This window comes from Gopherus evgoodei, chromosome 6 (genome assembly GCF_007399415.2).
Source record: "Gopherus evgoodei ecotype Sinaloan lineage chromosome 6, rGopEvg1_v1.p, whole genome shotgun sequence".
Taxonomy (NCBI): Eukaryota; Metazoa; Chordata; order Testudines; family Testudinidae; genus Gopherus; species Gopherus evgoodei.
Window position 1 is genome coordinate 90,250,398 of NC_044327.1, and position 18,449 is coordinate 90,268,846.

The following is an 18,449-nucleotide window of genomic DNA, read 5'->3' on the forward strand; positions in this document are numbered from 1 at the left end:
TCAGACATGTTCTCCTGGCTATCTTACTATGAACTTAAATTTAACATGGCTAAAATTACATTCAATCCTTCTTCCCAAACCCTTCCCACTCCTTGCTTTTTCTGTCTCTGTCAACAGTATCGGCATCCTCCCACTCAGGTCCATAACCTGGGAGTCACTGTCTAAGCCTCGCTTTCCCTTGGTTCACATAGCCAAGGCTGTATCCAAATATTGCATTTCTTCCTCCACAGTATTTCTAAAATCAGATATTCTGTTTCTATCTAAAACCCGTATGCAAGTCCTCCTCTCCTATCAATTACTACCACTGCCTCCTCTCTGGCTTCCCTATTTCCCTGTGCCCTCACACCTGCTATGATCATCTCCCTGGCCATAGCTCTCCCTCTCTGAATCTCTTCACTGGCTTCCTCTATCCCACCACATCAAGTTCAAAATCTTTGCCCTCATTTTCAGACCCTCTGCTACCCTCTGCCACTGATGCCAGCCTTGACCATTTACTTGTCTCCCACTGCGTCTCATCTTCTTCCATGTTGCCACTTAGGAGTAAATGCCCATCCCAAACTGATCTCAGGCCACTACTTCCTCCTCCTTCAAAACCCTCCACAAACAGCACTACTTTTGTGCCATCTACATAAAAGAGGTCAAGGGGCAACTGGTACAGGCATACATTTTTATATACTTTATTTTTTTCATAAGAAATGTATGTAATACACATTAAAATTGTGCAGAGTTAATTGCTTCCCCTTTGCCATATCCTCCTTGTCCTCTAAGACTGTAAGGGTGAAATCACTAACTTTAATGGGACCAGGATTTCACACAAGCTTTTTCGGGGTAGCTTCTATGTCTTCCAGTCCACTTGAACTGTAGCTAGGACAATGAGTTCCCTGTATGAAGAGAGTTCTCTTAGGTGCTAGTGCAATATAAATAAGAACAACTAGCTTTATGCTGAGTGAAAGACACAAAATGAGGTTCAGAGCGAACTGTTTGAAATGCTGTCCAGTTATCTTTAACATGTCCAGAGTTCTCCAACATCTCCACTCCAGGAATAAATAGTAAAATACAAGCAGATTGTGAGGGCTGGAAGTAATACTAGGCTTGCCTCAAAACTTTGAGGTAGGAGATTAAATTGTGTATCTGTGTAATCCTCCTGTGTATATAGGGCTAACACATTTCTGTTCTCCTATTTTATGACAGGTATATGTGGCTATTTTGGCTCCAGCTATGTACCAAAAAAATCCAGTATACTAGCTGCCTTAGGAACAATGCTGCATTTTAAGCTTTTACAAACATATTTAGATGATGATTTTACAATACATTGATTTACTAATAGTTCAGAGCAGTATGAGTTTAATTATATTATATTTAATAATCCTATTCAAAATTTTTCCTTTTTGTTTATACAAAGGATTGAATCTTGTAATTAAAACCCTTGAACCTATATACTTACAAAAAGTCTAGTTCCCTCACAGAGGTATAAATCACTAGTCTGTGGATCCGGCCCTCTGCAAGGGAAATGTATAAATCACTAGTGGAGGATCTAGTCCAGCAAGTCAAAGTTAATGTACAATTATTGATACTTGACATTCTAAAATTCATATAGCACAGGAGGTTATAAGTATCCTTAATTCTGAAATGATTAAGTTGACATTTTTAAAACTAGACAGAGGGCAGCTTTAATATATAATGTTATCTTTAGAATTAAAGAGAATTTGCCAGGTTTCATTTTGCATCGTTATACAAATCCATTTTACTTTCACTTTATCTGCTATAATGAGCCATTTCCATTTTTTACCTGCATCAGTGATATGACTGGTCTTACACAAGAGATCTAATTTTCTGTTCCAAACACATAGATCACTCCCTCCAGATAACCATACATCCAGTCTTTGAAGAACTGTCAAACACTGCAGAACAAAATCAGATATATGGCCCTTACAAAAGTTCTTTGGGGAATTTTTCAGTGAAATGATTATCAGCTTTAGTTAGGTAAAACTGCAGGTACTATGAAATATATTAAACTCTCTTTCCTGCAGAATACAGAAATCACTTGTGAAACATCACTATTTTTACTAACAAGACTGTAGGGCCTGATTTCAGAGGTGATCATCATCCAAGGTCCCCCTGAAGGTGCTGAAAGCCAGTCAAAAGGGTGAAATCCTGGCCTCCTGAAGCCAATTTCAGTTTCAGATGTTTACATCGAAATTTCACAAGGTTGTAACCCTGAGGCTCCTGACCCAGAAGGGGGTTGTTGGGGCAGGGATTTACAACGTAATTGTAGGGGAGTCACAGAATGCCACCCTTACTTCTGTGCTGCTCCTGGCAGGGGTGCTGCCTTCAGAGCCGGGCAGCCAGAGAGCAGCAGCAGCTGCTGGCCGGGCACCAAATTCTAAAGCCAGCACCACAGAGTGAGGGTTACAGGGTGTGGGGGGTGTTGCTGTACATGTGTTTTTTCCCGGCAGCCTCCACCCAGGTCAGGGACTGACAGCCACCCTCACTTCTGCGCTGCCTTCAGAGCTGGGCTCCCAGCCAGCAGTCATGGAGCTTCCTGCAGCTGTAGGAGGTTCTTGAAGGTGGGTGTGACCCAGCTCTGGCAGGGGAAGAGGAAATACTGGGCTGTGTCCACAGCAGCTGGAGCCCCAGTCCACAGTAGGAGCCTCCCGCCCCTCCCCTACAATAGCCATATTTCACAGGGGAGATCAGACTTGGCAGTCCATGGCACGTTTCACGGCTATGAATTTGGTAGGGCCCTAACTATAACTACTAATGCAGCTTGCCACTCCATATGGCTGAGAAGATATTTCTAGGGCTGTCATTTTTGGCCATGACTCTCCCCGGCTACCAACTGCAATACATCTATAATCACATGGTTGGCTGAAGCACCTGATTTGGATCCTGACTTAAATCCCAAAGTCTATCATGGAGCAGTGGAAACATCCACTCCTGGTGGCTATGGAGCAGCATGATCTGGGGACAAAGTGATCTTTACACTCTACCCTCAGGAATCTCTTAAAGCATGTAATGTGAGAAAGTTTTCACTTTTGTTTATTAATAAGTCACTGATTTTGGTTTCCATACAGTATTTGGGGCTTATAGGTATCTTTCCATGCTTCAGATTACTAGTAAAACCAAAGTGATTTATCTCCTTATAAATGAAATTTGTTCTGTTTAAGTAGTGATTACTGGTGCATAGCATCATACTGGAAATCTATTTATCATTTTCTTTATAGGTTTTGTTTTCTTTGTTCTTTACCAGATTTGCATCTGCAGGAAACGATGGAGTTGTATTTCTGTGGAAGGCTCAGGTTAGTTTAGTTTTTGAGTGGGGTATATTCTGTAATAAGGATGTGGATGGGAGTGGGAATGTGGGGAGCTGATTTTGCTCTTGAACTGATCTAAATCAAGAATCAGTCCATTGAAGTTTAGTTGAGCTGTGTCTAGCATAATGACCATGCCAAACAACTGAACATGAACAAAATTTTCCTGAGGAACACAAGTTAGAGAAGGGAAATAGCAATTGTAAACCATTTATAATCGAATCAAATTTGAACAGAATTTCAAAGGACAAGCAAAAGGCATTACTCCAGCCCCAAAGCTTTATCGCTGTCCAATTTGAAAGATCTGGTTCTAACACCATCATTGTTTGCAAGACTCAAAGTGACAATCTTTTATAATGGAAATGGTTGCTCCCAGCTCCTTCCTTTTAATAAAACTTTTGTCAGTGGCTAGATCTCGGTCATTCTACTACCTTTGAAGTAAATGGTCTGAGCAAACTAAAATAGGTTATTATTCATTTTTAAATATTCTGTCTTCACATATGTCACACTAGCTTTCACTACGGGTGTATTTATATACACAAGCCTAAAATACACTTGGACTTTTCTTTACCTTTACAGTGGAATGGAAGCATGACACTTTCTGAACTTCCCTGCCACTATTGCAATCCCAAACCTGAATTCATTTATTAAGGAAACATAAAAGGTCATAACATGTTTCTCTGTTTAGTTTATAATTGGATGACAGAGTTTGAGAAATAAAAATGTAGCGACACAGGGGTTTTCTAAATACTAACCTACTCTTCAAACTTTAGACACTCTGCAGTGACACTTACACTTATTTGTTACATATTCATTATTTTTGTGATAGGGACCATGTCTACTTCTGTATTTTAACAGAGGCTAGCACAACAGAGCCCCAGTCTTGACAAGGGCCTTTGGGTCCTACTATAATATAAACAATTGCCACCCACTCTGCTGCCAGGCTTATTGTTCCCTTTAAAATCAGTTAAATTCTAGGAAGATTTAAGGATACAATAACTGTCCTATCAGCAGATGCAGTTAAGATCAAATGATTTTTTTCTTCACAAGCACCAGATGAAGGAAATGCTGCAATGGCTGTAATTTTGTGTGTGTGTCCATGCAGCTCAAATAACTTTTCTCCAGTCTGAAAAAAAAAAACAAATACAGCACATTAAAGGTAAAATTTTCAAAATTGACTAAATCTTAGTGAGACCTAGGTGCCTAAGTGAATTCTGAAAATGGGGACTTTAGGAGTCTGTCACTCAGGTGCTATTGAAAATGTTACCAAGATGTATTATACCTAAATAAACCTGTTACTTTGAATGTAGGGGAATACTATGAAAGACCTACACATTTAATAACTGGAAACACTTGAACACCTGTTAAGTTAAATTCTGAAATATTCATCTTATGTATTTTAATGGTTTCATTTTTAGCTTAAATGTTAGCCAATTTACTTCATTATACTCTATTGACATCACTATTTCTAATTTGCTGGCAAAACAAATCTGAATGCTTTTTTTTAAAACAATCATTTGACCTACTTGAAACTATCTTTATTAACAAGAGTATCTGACTGTTGCCATTTATTGTATGAAACTCGGTATTGTATCTGTTGTCTACACCCATAACATGGGACCATTTTAGCTTAACTACCCAGCATGAAAGTTAGGGATGCAGAGACAGTTGAAATGGCACACTTGTGATTAACAATGTCATATTTGTGTTTTTATTAAATACAAGAGTGATTTCAAGCATGTAAGTATGCAGAAGTAGAAAAACAGAACTCCAAAGTTGGACACCCATCCATAAATGCATCCATAAATGCTTTGTGTGCATTTTCACATACGTTTCTGGAATATTGATTCTCTCTCACATCATTTTGTTTCATGTTAGAGGGTTATGAAATGTCTTCCATAAGAAATGTTATGCTTAACTGAAACTTTTCAGAAAAGGAAGGAAAGTTACAAGTTCCCCTGTTCCGATTTTAAATTACTGTTGTAAATGTTATGTATAACTTTTTTCAAGAGGTCTTCATAAAAAGTTTAGTCTCTGAGATTTTTCTCTGCCTCACTTGAAGCTTAACACTCAGATTTTAAACAGTTTACTGATCTGCCTTTCAGTCTATTAAATATCTAAGCTACTTATCAGGCATCCTCTAACAGGTAACCTGCAAGATACTTACCTTCACATTTTTTGATGAGCTTGTATAGGGAGAAAACAGCATGTTTATTATTATTCTTTATTGGAAGTATCACCTCTAAAATGCAGTATTCCTGTGACAAGTGTTACTGTTCAACAATATACTTTTAAAAGCTGGAGGGAGACCTGTACCACGCCAAGCAACTAAGAGCTCTTTCTCTCACTAACTCCATGGAGGTGACAGTGAAGTCAGTTCTTATATTAGGCCCCAATTCTGCAAAGATTTGCACAAGTGCTTAACTTTACACTCTGAGGCCTGGGCTACACTAGCAGGGGGGTTCGAACTAAGATATGCAACTGTTGAACTATCTTAGTTCAACTTACCTGGCTGTCCTTACGGCAGCGAGTCGACTACTGCGGCTTCCCCGTCAACTCTGCTTACTCCTCCTGCCAAGGTGGAGTACGGGCGTCGATTAGCGGATCAATTTATCGCGTCCAGACGAGACACAATAAATCGATCCCCGATACATCGAACACTACCCCCTGATTCGGCAGATAGTACAGACGTACCCTGAGTAGCCCCATTTTAATTAATGGGAGTAGGCAGACTGCAAAAAGTTATGCTCATGCATCAGCAGTGATTAACTTGTGCCAAGGCTTCCAGGACTGAACCATGGCACCTCTAGGCTTGGTAGTTCATAATACCCCGGCACCTCTGGGCTTGCAGTGTCAGTTATGAAAGTAAAAAACATTGCTTGAGTCCCAGTACCTCTTTCATTACAAATTAAGCACAGTGCATAAGTCTTTGCAGGACTGGGGCCTCACCATGTCGTCTGATATTGAGAGGTTCAGCAACCAATATCTTAACAGCTACTGAAAACATTTTAACTTGTGCTTCCAATACTTCGTCTTGCACTGAATATTTTCATACACATTTTTACTTCTCTTTTCAGACTCTCAGTTTCACATCCAGCTTTTCTGAAGCAGAACAAAAATAAAAACCAATTCAAGGATGTTTCAGTGAGACATGTCTATAAAATTCAACTTATTTCTACTGTGCTAAGACTCTCTTGGACTGATTCTGCCTTTGCACCAATTTTACATTATGCTAGACACAGCTCAACTAAACTTCAGTGGACTGATGCTTGATTTAGATCAGTTCAAGAGCAAAATTAGCTCCCCACACTTCCTCTCCCATCCACATCCTTATTACAGAATATAACCTATTCAAAAACTAAACTAACCTGAGCATTCCACAGAAATACAACTCCATCATCTCCTGCAGATGCAAATCTGGTAAAGAACAAAGAAAACAAAACCTATAAAGAAAATGATAGATAAATTTCCAGTATGATGCTATGCACCAATAATCACTACTTAAACAGAGCAAATTATTTCATTTATAAGGAGCGAAATCACTTTGGCTTTACTAGTAATCTGAAGCATAGAAAGGTACCTTTTAAGCCCCAAATACTGTATAAAAACAAAATCATTGACTTAATTAATAAACACAAGTGAAAACTCTCACATTATATGATTTAATATTCTTATTGTTGAGAATATTCTTTAATGTGTTCTAAACATTTTTTCACTATTCCAAATAGCAGCCTGTACTACAGAATCCAGTCATCTTACTGCTTAGGTTTAATATTGGCGATTGGGTGGGGAGGTCCATATCCAATGAAGCCAAATCATAGTCTATTAGCCTTCTTATTTAGCCAAGGAATTTACAGAGCACTATATATAACAACTTACACAGCATGAGGGTTAAAGTCAGGCCAGGCATACATGAATCTTACATCATTTTTTTTAACTAAACTGTACAAAAGAACTTGCAAGGGGATTGTATGTATGCTGATATGCATAACACCTGCTAAAATCCAGCTAAAGATCTTACCATGCATCTACACTAGGAAAAAGCAGCTAAGTTTTGGTTCTGTTTTACCTAAACCCAACTAAATTTGACCTGTTTCCTTACCTAGAGAACACCTCAGGCCACGTCCAGACTACCCGCCGTATCGGCGGGTTAAAATTGATTGCTCGGGGATTGATATATCGCGTCTAATCTAGACACGATATATCGATCCCCGAGCACGCTTATATCGATTCCGGAACTCCATCAACCCCAACGGAGTTCCGGAATCGACAGGGAGAGCCGCGAACATCGATCCCGCGCGGTGTGGATGGGTGAGTAATCCGATCTTAGATATTCGACTTCAGCTACGTTATTCACGTAGCTGAAGTTGCGTATCTAAGATCGATTTCCCGCCCGTAGTGTGGACCAGCCCTCAGTAATCATGCCTAAGCCCTGTCTACACTAGTAGTTTACAGTCAATGCAGCTGCACTATGGCTAGATTCTGAAGTTTTCCTAGTATTGATGCACCCTGTTTAAGGAAAGTGGCCAACCTCTGGCAACTGAAAACAGAAATGATATGATCTGAAGACCTCTGTGTCCTCTTGACTGGAGATACAGCTACATTTGAATTCTTAGTTGTTCTAGGCCACAGCCCCGGATTAAACACAACGAAGCAATAAATGTGTGCTCACACAAATGTTTGTGTAGCGTTTTTACACTAGAAGTTCAAGTCCTCTCAAAAAGACTTTAAAAAAAGAAAAAACCCTAAAAAGGTGATAGTGGTGAGAGATGGGGGGGGGTAAGTAAACCATACTAAAACCACAGTCATTTTGGGTGTATTGAGCCATGATTAATTAAAAGCAAACCACCACCTAGCTAGGAATAATTGTCAGTGTTTTCATAGACAAAGCCAAATGTCTGCAATTGCAACTTTGCTAATCAAAATTTAAAAAATTAACAAACCAAAAAAAAAAACTTGGGTTCTAAATACCTCAAGGTTGCTCACAAGTTTTTTATGACTAAAAATATTAAAAATCCTTTGCTAATAAAAATGTCATCTGTTAAAATTTTAAAAATTGGTAACCAAGTGTTACTATGGTAACCCAGTAACAGTTACCATAAATTGTATTTTATAAAAGTTAGCTATAAAAAAGTAAAAATAAACACGTCTGAGCACTCTGAGGGAACTTTTCTTCAGGCAAGGAGGTGCCAATTTCACAAGAAAATTCACCATCTAGTCTTGTGTCCTGTATCTGGTACAGGGAATTATCAGAGGTTTCAGAGGAAAGTACAAGAAACTCCATAATGGACAAATAAAGAATAATCTGCCCATAGAGGAAGTTTCTTTCTAATCTTAGGCACTAGTGGTTGATTTATATTTTAAATAAGCGTTCTATCCCTTCTAAACTTTTACCCAGTAATATGAATGTTCTAATTATCCATAAACTATCACCCTTTTTAATCCTAGTCCATTTTTAGCCATTATATTCTGCGATAAGGTAAGTCTATGTTGCCTTTCAAACAAATATTTCTTGCTCTTGTATTAGACAGTCAATAGGTAGGCCTAATGTAGCTTTTCCTTACCATCATTGTTTGATATACCTCTATCAAGTCCCCTCTTCATCTCCTGTCTTAAGAGAACAAAATCTTTTCAATCTCCCCTTATTTGGAAGTCTTTCCATGCCTCTACTAACGTTGGTTTCGCACCTTTGGGTACCTTCTATTTCTGCTATATCTTGTTTGAGATGTGGTGGCCAGAACCAAACTAGTCAGCCACTCACATTTTGGATATGAGCACTTTAAATATGGAAACCTATCCTTCAATTAATGATGGGACACTGACACTTGAGCAAAGATCTGAAAAGAAACCTGACCTTTGAAGGAGAAAGCATGTGTAATTCATCAGTATAAGATGTACAGGGTGGATTTTTCCCTTTGTTTTAAAAGGATTTCTTTTTAAATATAAAGATATCTGTAGGACGGCTGGTTCTACAGTATACATTTTGTTCACCAAGTCTGAGTTTCATGGGTCACCTGATTCTTTTCCAGTCATGATCACCATCCTCTATAACCTTGTCTGCTTCCTGGAGGAGCAAGGAATGGTCAAATGAGCAACAAAGAAAGCTATTCTTAAAATGTGTTATGAACTCGGTTTAGTTTAATATGTCAAATGCTAGGGTATTACATGCAATTTTATATCAATCCATTTTTTTGGAAGACCCTTGTTGAGGCTTACCCTTCTTTAGTGATCTTCCAATCAATATGACCCTCACTTCATGTTCAAAAAATAAGAAAGAAACAAAGAAAAAAGCAGCTGTCTGTTAGACAGATACAGGATTTATTTAGTATCTTCAAAAACCAATCTGAGAATTTTCCACTCACTGGTTTTAGCCGAGCCACTGAGAAAACAAGAAAATCCTCCTGCAAAATTCTCAGTAAGATGATATTATCTAAAGACCTGAAGCGTGAAGCCTGGCTTACAACAGTTAACAAAACCACAATGGGATAGCTTCAAAAATGAAATAAAAACATTTCAGTTTCTGAAAAAAATACTAATTTTATGGGGTGAGGGGAAAGCAGGTGAAAAGTTATCAGCTGTTTAACTACTCTATTCATGCTAAACAAAAAAAATGAAATTACTATCCAATGAAGCAAACTATTTTAAAACAGTTCAAATTCTCAGATTATTAAACACCTATAAGACATTAATGTAACCTATTTTTTATCCATATCTGACTTGTTATTCTATCCTTCAACTTACTCTTCCATCTGTTTTTTACATTGATTTTGTTCAGTACCGCAATGTGTTTGATAAAGTGCAATGAAGACAGTCCTCTCCTGAAGTAATAGAGGATTTGTTAGTATCAGCAGGTGCCTCTACTCTGCCTCAGGATGCTCCAGCATTTCTACTATAAAGCCAGACTTCCAAGATTGAGATCTATTCAGTGTACATATTCTGAAAATATGTACAATGAAGAAATATTAAAATAACTAGTCTGAAATTGCTCTAATGACTATCCAAATCACCAGAATAGAACCTTACAGTTTTATTTGAATCTTTATGGCCTATTTTAATGCTACTTAGAAAAATCACTCATAAGCTGCATGTATTTCCTTATCTATAATCGTTCTAACATACGCTTAATTTAAAACATGTATCCTGCGGACCTAAAGAAGTTCATCCCTTTTGTAAATATTTTCAGAATTGTCAGTTCTGTGAAACTTTGGCAAGCATAAGATGGTGTGGGAATTCCACATTTGGATGAATGCAGCTGCCTGATCAGCAGACACTAGGAAGGAGAGAGTCATCCCCCAACAAAGTGCTTGTACCCTTGAGGAAGGTGTTTGCTATTTTAGATTTCTAGGCATTTTGCAACCCTTATCATTGAGCAAAGCTCTCCCTAGAAGGCAGTCAAGTATTATTTCTCTTGCTGCCTAAACAATTTAACTGAGAGATGGTACAAGATCACTTCAGGCAAAGGTGGGAATAAAAGCCAGGTCTCCAAAAAAATCAGTGCCAAATCTTTCACTCACCCACACTGCTTTCAGAATGACCATGCCAAGTCTGTGTGCTTGCGTCTCAGGTCTGTAACCACTGTTCTAACCATGAGACAACACACCTTCCTGGAACCCAAATTTCACCCCAAACAGTTAAACAGGTAAATTAGAACTGGGCTGATAATGAAAGCATTAAGGAGTACATGAATGAAGGCAAGAAGCTGAGAGTGAGAAGAGGAAAAAGGATTGGGAGATACAGAGGGAGTTGAGAACAGAGGCAGGAAGAAATCAGAGGAAACAAGAGATGAGGAGGTTATGCAAGACTTTGAAAGGGGCTTCCAGCTCTTTGTGGAACTAGAATGAGGTGCTGAAAAAGAAAACCAGTGACTGCTTGCTGGGTAAAAGATGACAATGATCAGAGCAGTGGGAGAGGAAGAGTATTTTGGCATCAGCATTTTGAATAGACTGATGGGGTGAAAAGCTCAGAAGCTAGAAAGGAAGTAATCCTAACAGTAACCAAGATTAAATAACAATGCACCAAAGTTTCAACAGTGGGTATAGTGAAAAAAAGATGGATTTAGGCGATATGACAGACTTCCCAAGAGACCAATATAGGTGGAGAAGGAAAGAGGTGGTGGGCCTAGGAGAGAGGGAGGGTATGATAAAGGAAAGGCAAGTAATTCATTTTCAGATAAATCCATTCTGAATGGACATTGGGACATCTTAGACATGTCAAAGTACTATGTACTGTTTGGGGTATTTGATTACAAAGAGGATACTGAAGAATTGGAAAAGGTACAGAAAGAGACAGCAATAATGTGAAAGGCAACCCCAGGATCCGTGTGCTTTACAAATCACACAACGCCCTCTAAAATAAGAAAGCATTAGCCCCATTTTACAGATAGTTCCTCTTTGACCTTGTTCAAGCCACATAGCCGATATGGCAGTTATAGGAGCAGATCCAGAGACCTGAATGTTCAAGAAATAAAAGTTGCAGGAGAATGTTTACATTCAAAGCAAAAAGTGATTTCACTGAAATTTAATGTTTTACTGAACATATATGCATTAATTTAGATCTACATTACCTGATATTTAATTTCTGGTAGAAAAGTGATTAAAATATTTCTTAATTTTCATAGACTTCCACTTATATATTCCTTAGGATGTAATATAATAATTAAACACAACCTCTTACCTGCAATCATCTATTTGTACTAGAAATCTCACTATATCATGATGACCTTTCAGTACAAGGAGCTCAGTGTAGGGATTCTGTATTTGTTCTTCACCTAAGCTCTGCATGGACGATTTCTAAAAATCCATCAAGAGACATCAATCATGAATACTTCACTTTGTATGTATATAATTGATTTTTAATTAAGCCTTCAGCCATATCTACCATAGTGTGTGTGTGTATAAAATACATTCACAAATAGTTCATTCATATAAGTAAAACTTAGCCCCAAACATGAATTTAACATAATTATCTGTTCCCTTAATGGAAATTATAACAAAGGATTGCCTCCTGTTTATTTAAATTAGGTAGATTATTTTATGGAATGTACTTTGAGTTATAGTACAACATTTAAACTGATTTTAAAAAACCTAATAAGCAACAGTCTCTTGTTGTTTTTAGTCATGATGTTAACTAAAGAAAGCAACTGGTTATTTAACAGCTATTTTCTGGAATCCTCTTCCTCTCCCAATAAACTATGTCTTTAAATGTCTCATTAAACTGCATTTTTTCTGTGAGGTCTCTAAACCCTATATGATGTCCCCTCTTACCAACAGTTTCATTTTAAAAACTGATAGACAAGTTTAAAACAAGAAGAAATGCTTTTAGACACGCAATACATGCTATCCCTTGGGACCTTATCAGGCCAATAGCTTAGTGAGATTCAAAAAATGGCCCAATTTCTATAAGAATAGCATCTGCAGTTACACCATCTGGGCTAATTACAAGAGCTATCACTCATGCTCATGAAATAAGCTGATCACCAGCCAGGATCAGCAAGACACCTTCTCCATAGCATACTAGATGCATGATGTTGATGGCAGTCCTCTAACTTTTCCTTATTTAGTATAAGCTATGAGGGGGAAGGATAGCTCAGTGGTTTGAGCATCAGTTTGCTAAACCCAGGGTTGTGAGCTCAATCTTTGAGGGGGCTATTTAGGGAGCAGGGCAAAATCTCTCTGGGGATTGCTCCTGTCTTGAGCAGGGGGTTGGACTAGATGACCTTCTGAGGTTCCTTCCAACCCTGATATTCTATGAGCCATTGGCTTGCTTCAGTATGGCAATTCTTGTGCTTCAAGCTTCTACCATTTTTTTGGAACTCAGTAGGGTGCAATTCTTGTTTTATCAGGTGTCATTGCTAGATACCTTGAAACCTGGTGGCAACTCAGTGACAGAGCACTCTCACAGTTACAGCTTAATTTTACTAGAAAATGTCAACATCTTCATACCTTCAGGACTGCCTCAATATTCTTTTGAGACTCAGAAAGGACCTATTATTTTACAGCAGCACTAAAACATCTACTGGACAGACTAATGTGTAGCTTCCCTAGATAGCTATCTTTGTCACAGACCAATCACATGACTCGCCCAAGGTCACTTGGCAGAGCCAGAAATAGAGTCCAGGTCTCCCAGTTCAGTGCTCTATCCATTGGACCACAGATTTAAGATTTCTACTGACCTGAGACTCAAGAAGCTCAGTCTCACCCTTCCTTATGGTCATTGTGTTGCAGTTTTAATACTAACTGTCACTGAAAAACACCCAATCAGGGCTCAGATTGGGGTGGAGGGACATGGAGCAATACAGCATACTAAAACATCTTAAGCCGCCATTTTGCAGTCCCCAAGCTTTAATTTTTTCAGTCAAGTCTCTGCCTTTTGAAGGTTTTCTGTGCAAGTATTAGAGCTCTTTCAAGCTCCATCCATAAAATCTCATTCTGAGACATCACCAGCAGTAGAAATTGTTTTCTGAACAATCAAATGTGCTTTACTGGACTTCTTGGGTTTGATACCTGCTTTGGTGAGGTCTGGCTATACCAGGGGTTCTCAAACTGGGGGGCAGGACCCCTCGGGGGGTTGCAAGCTGGGAGCCCCCCCAACCCCTGCTTTGCCTCCAGTATTTATAATGGCGCTAAATGTATTTAAAAGTTTTTAATTTATAAGGGGGGGTTGCACTTGGAAGTTTGCTATGTGAAAGGGGTCATCAGTACAAAAGTTTGAGAGCCACTGAGCTATATGCACAGGCTCTGCTGGGTTTCTTGATTGGAGAAAACCACTAAGGGGTAGTTCTCTTCCAACTGCTACCCACTCATGGCACCATAAGGTACCACAGTCAATTAACAGTGTTGTCCTTTAAATTGTCGTTATTGAGAATCTGAATCAACACCCCCACTGGGAGCACTTGAGACCTTTGAACTATTGTTTCAGTCTGTATGTGCACCCAGGCATGTATCACTGCATTGGTTTTGTACATAGGCAGGAAATGGAGTTATTGATGGGGGGAGAAAGGGAAGGGTAGAATAATGAAAAGAGTAAGGCCCCAACCCACAAAGGTGCTTAGACACCTAAGTCTCAGGTTGAGGTGCTTAAGTCCCAGTTCTAGGCTCCACTGTGAACCACAACTCTTACCAAATTCTGTAGGTACTTGACCTCTCTCAGTGCCAAATTGTTCAGCATAAAAGTTCCTCTGCACCTAAATTTCTGCCTTGGGGCATACACACTGCTGTCTCAGTCTAGGTATACAGAATCATAGAATACCAAGGTTAGAAGGGATCTCAGGAGGTTATCTAGTCCAACCTGCTGCTCAACGCAGGCCCAACCTCCAGATTTTTGCCCCAAATGGCCCCCTCAAGGGCTGAGCTCATAACCCTAGATTAAGCAGGCCAATGTTCAAACCATTAAGCTATCCCTCCCCTAGGAGATAGATGTCCATCTATCGCCGGCCTAAGCCCCAGAGCAATTCATAAACTGGGGGAAAATAGATGTTTGTCCACCTAAATCATGTGTGGGAACCAAGCCAATATGTATTTGCATGCTATGTTTCCACCTGCTGAATCGGCTCCCATTCAAAATAAGGACATAGGAACAAGTGGTATCCATCTTATATCTTTTAGGCTAGGGGTTAGAGCACTAGTCTGGGATGGGGGGGGGGACCAAGGTTCAATTCCCTCATCTCTGCCAAAGGAGAAGAAATGATTCGAAGAGAGGTCTCCCACCTTTCAGGAGAGAGCTCTACCCACTAAACTATAGGATAGTCTGATATTGGCTCCTTCTGTCTCTCCTGTTGAATCTGTCCCACTATGGACAAATAAGGAAAGAATAACTGGAGTGGGAGACGCTGGGTCTCACATCTCCCAAGAAGGTGCCCTAACCACTGGACTAGAATCATTCTCTCTCTCTCTCCTATCCAATAACTGTTTCATTCTGGATAAATACTTAAGAGTCAAAGGTCATTTATGGTATTGTTCAAGCCCCAAATACTCTTTTTAGGTGCACAAGTCCAATGACCGTTTACATCGTCTCATGTACTGTAGAACCATTTTATTTCAAATCCCTCTTATGTGAAAACCCTCTGTTCAAATTTCAGTTCTGCCCCCAAATAGCATGACTTGCAAAAAAAAAAAAAAAAGCTCCACATCCCATCCAACACCCTCTCCATTATCCAAATTAATGCCATGTTCCACACTCCCATATTATTATTGAATATTTCTATTACAACACAACCACTGGCCTCATCAGGATTAGGGTCCTCCTGCATTAGGTTTAGGTTAGGCACCTCCACTTCCATTAATTTCAAGGGGAGTTGGTGCCTAAATACCTTTAGGGAGCTGAGCCACAGTGCTGGTTCCAAAGACCTTACAGTGTCAAAGGAGCCAAGCTTTCCTTTAATAGGGACTCAGCGTTGTGCCCTAAAGAACTTGGTCAGAAGGTATCTGTTCCACACACTAGCGTTCTGGGTGCCTTTCAGCCTCCCTTAGATCTGAAATCCTGGATTGTTTTCAGGCTTGGGCTCTGCCAGGGCTGCTTGTTCCTTTTTGAGTATGGAGAAGCTGTGGCAGAGCCACAGCCTTGAGAACCTCTGCAAAGAGAAAACTGATCTGATGGGATCCTGTCCTCCGCACCCAGCCTGCCCCCGCCCCCAGTTGCTCCCAGCGTGAGCCTGCCCCCATCCTTTGCTCCTTGCACAGCCTACCCCCACCTTCATCTCTGTCCGCACAGCCTACCGTGCTCCCATTCGCCCCTCCCTGTACAGCCTTCCCCCTCCCCCTCCTCATTCGCCGCGGACAGCCTGCCCCCCCAACCCTTCGCCCTGCCCCCGCCCTATCCGTCTTCAGTCCCTCCGCCAGGGGCGGGGCTGCTGCTTTACCTCGGAGAGTCCCTGCGGTTCCCGGCCGCCTCCCATCAGCCATCGCAGCATGGGGAGTGCAGCCGGGCCGGAATAAAATCAACGCCTGGGGAGGGGCACCTCGCCCGAACAGCCCCTGAAGCTTGAATTTTGTCCCTCGCTGCCTCCCGTACGTGGGACTGGCAGCGCCCAGGAGCAAAGCGGCTTCCGCGCGTGCCCTGCAGCACCGGCTGGAGCTGGGAAAAGTCTTTATTAATCGAAATCGCACCGCGAGGGGCGATCCAAGCTCTGTGGCTTCCGGTGGCGTCTGCCGCGGTTAGCTCCAGAGCCAGGCAAAGGGCTAAGAGTGCCGAGCAACTGATCAGCCCATTGTTCTTTCTTAGTCAGCTCCTTTCCAAGCTAACTAGTCAATATCTGTTCAGTCTCTTCATACAAGACTTTTTCCGGGCCCTTGATCATTCTCATCACCTTTTCTGACCCCCCCTTTATTTCTTCAATATCCTCGGGGTGAATTATATTGCACACGCTTTTCCAAATGAGGCCACACCATTGATTTACGTAAAGGCACATTTTTTGTATGCCTCACCATCCCTTTCCTTACGCACCCTAACATCTTGACTGCAGGTGTACCTTGAGCAGAGGTTTTCACTGAGCTGTCTACAGTGACATAACAAATCACTTTCTTGAATTGATACCATTCATTTAGGCCCCTGTAAGGGGTATGAGTAATTTATTTTTTTTCCTCCAGTGTGCATACTTTGTAGTTATCAACATAGAATTGAATTTGCCATGCTGTTGCCCATTCATCTAGCTTGTTATGATCTCTCTGAAGTTGCTCACTGTTCCCTCTGGCCTTGATTAATGTAATCAACCTTTGTCAACATTTACTATGTTATTTGAGGTACCACGAATTTCCCATATACCCAGAGTAGGAATAACTCTGATATCTCTGATACTATAGTATCATAATCAAATGCTGACCTTCTAATGGTGACCAATTTATGCAGTGGAGGAAAGTGTATTTGAGTCTGAAATGAGGCATTATGCCTTGTAAAAAGTAAAGTTAACAAGTACTGGTGAAACCTGAAGGAGTTCAAAATGAAGGATAGCACCTGATCTTTAAATGTTAAGTAACTGTATTTTATTCTCATACTTATGTATGTGCCAGCTGGTAGAGTGTCAATTTTAACTATAGTTCCATAACTTTGGTGAGTTTTTACCAATCTTAAACCATTGACCTCAACCATAATGTGAACTCAGTATTTAAAGAAAAATGGCTTGTTATGCCAAATTGATGCTCCAATTTCAGTGGGTCATCCAGCAAACTAATCATTGGAACTAATTACATAAATTAAGTATGTGAGTGTTTGCATAGGATCAGATCCTAAAGGTGTCTTGATACATGGTTGTTGATAAATTGTATAGTCAATTGCTTGTCCACACTTTGGTTCATTATTTCATTATGAAATATACTCATCGTCAGTCAGGTTTATTAATATGGTACAGGAAAAAGGTTCTTTATGATACCAGTGTCATAAGAACAGTCCCATGCCACAAAGTTACATTCATCTTATGCAGAAGGTAAGCTCCCTAAGTTACACATTACATCTGATATTATTTATATGATTTTACAAGTTACATATTGTTTACACATCACTAAAATCCAACCCATCAGTTTCCCACAGTTCCCTAATTTGCTGTTCTGTTCCTTCCTTATGTTTGTTTTGGATACTAGCATTCCAGGTACTGGTTTGTGAAGGTACTTCCTTAGCTTGTACTAAGATATAAAGCAAATGTATCTTGATTTTGACAAATTTCCTACCTTCTTGTGCTATTGCTAACTTCAGCAAATGCAATGTGTTATGGAATACGTAACATAAATGAACAGGATTATGATATACGTAGTTTAGGCTATATCACTGTTACAATATTTATGCTTAATGTTATTGGTGCTTAATGCAATATGGTGCATATAATACATATTATTAATATGATATATATGTATACACTAGCCAGCATATATTGGGCAACATGGTAGATTGGTAATGCCCACACATTACTAGTCTTCAGCAGCTACTTGGTGTCTTCTGTGAAACAGGGAAGAGCAGTCTCAGCCCAGTTCCTCTTGGGGAGGCATGCACTTCACAAAAATATCACAGGTGGCACTAACTGCAGCCCTTATTGGCAGTCTCAGCAGACAATATAAGATAGACATAGAAATTAAACTATTTTACCCATATTGGCATCCCCTCCAGAGATTGCAACAGGAAAGGGTGCACTCACTGCACTAGCCAACGAGGTGG

The 18,449-nt window shown here is 40.0% G+C and overlaps 1 protein-coding gene across 5 annotated transcripts in view; it reads right to left on the reverse strand.

The window, feature by feature from the left end:
• Window positions 1-16,421, reverse strand: part of WDR41 (WD repeat domain 41) — a 33,865-nt gene extending 17,444 nt beyond the window's left edge. For 4 of the 5 annotated variants that reach the window (XM_030566070.1, XM_030566067.1, XM_030566066.1 and 1 more), the window contains exons 1-6: window positions 16,168-16,421; window positions 11,985-12,100; window positions 6,680-6,728; window positions 4,306-4,437; window positions 3,883-3,945; window positions 1,790-1,901 (exon numbers count right to left, since the gene is read on the reverse strand). In XM_030566070.1, coding sequence (XP_030421930.1) covers window positions 1,790-1,901; window positions 3,883-3,945; window positions 4,306-4,437; window positions 6,680-6,728; window positions 11,985-12,100; window positions 16,168-16,218 — 523 coding nt within the window. In that variant the 5' untranslated portion in view covers window positions 16,219-16,421. The remainder of the gene's footprint in view (window positions 1-1,789; window positions 1,902-3,882; window positions 3,946-4,305; window positions 4,438-6,679; window positions 6,729-11,984; window positions 12,101-16,167) is intronic. The other variant, XM_030566064.1, reaches the window with a different exon arrangement.
• Window positions 16,422-18,449: the final 2,028 nt, after the last annotated feature.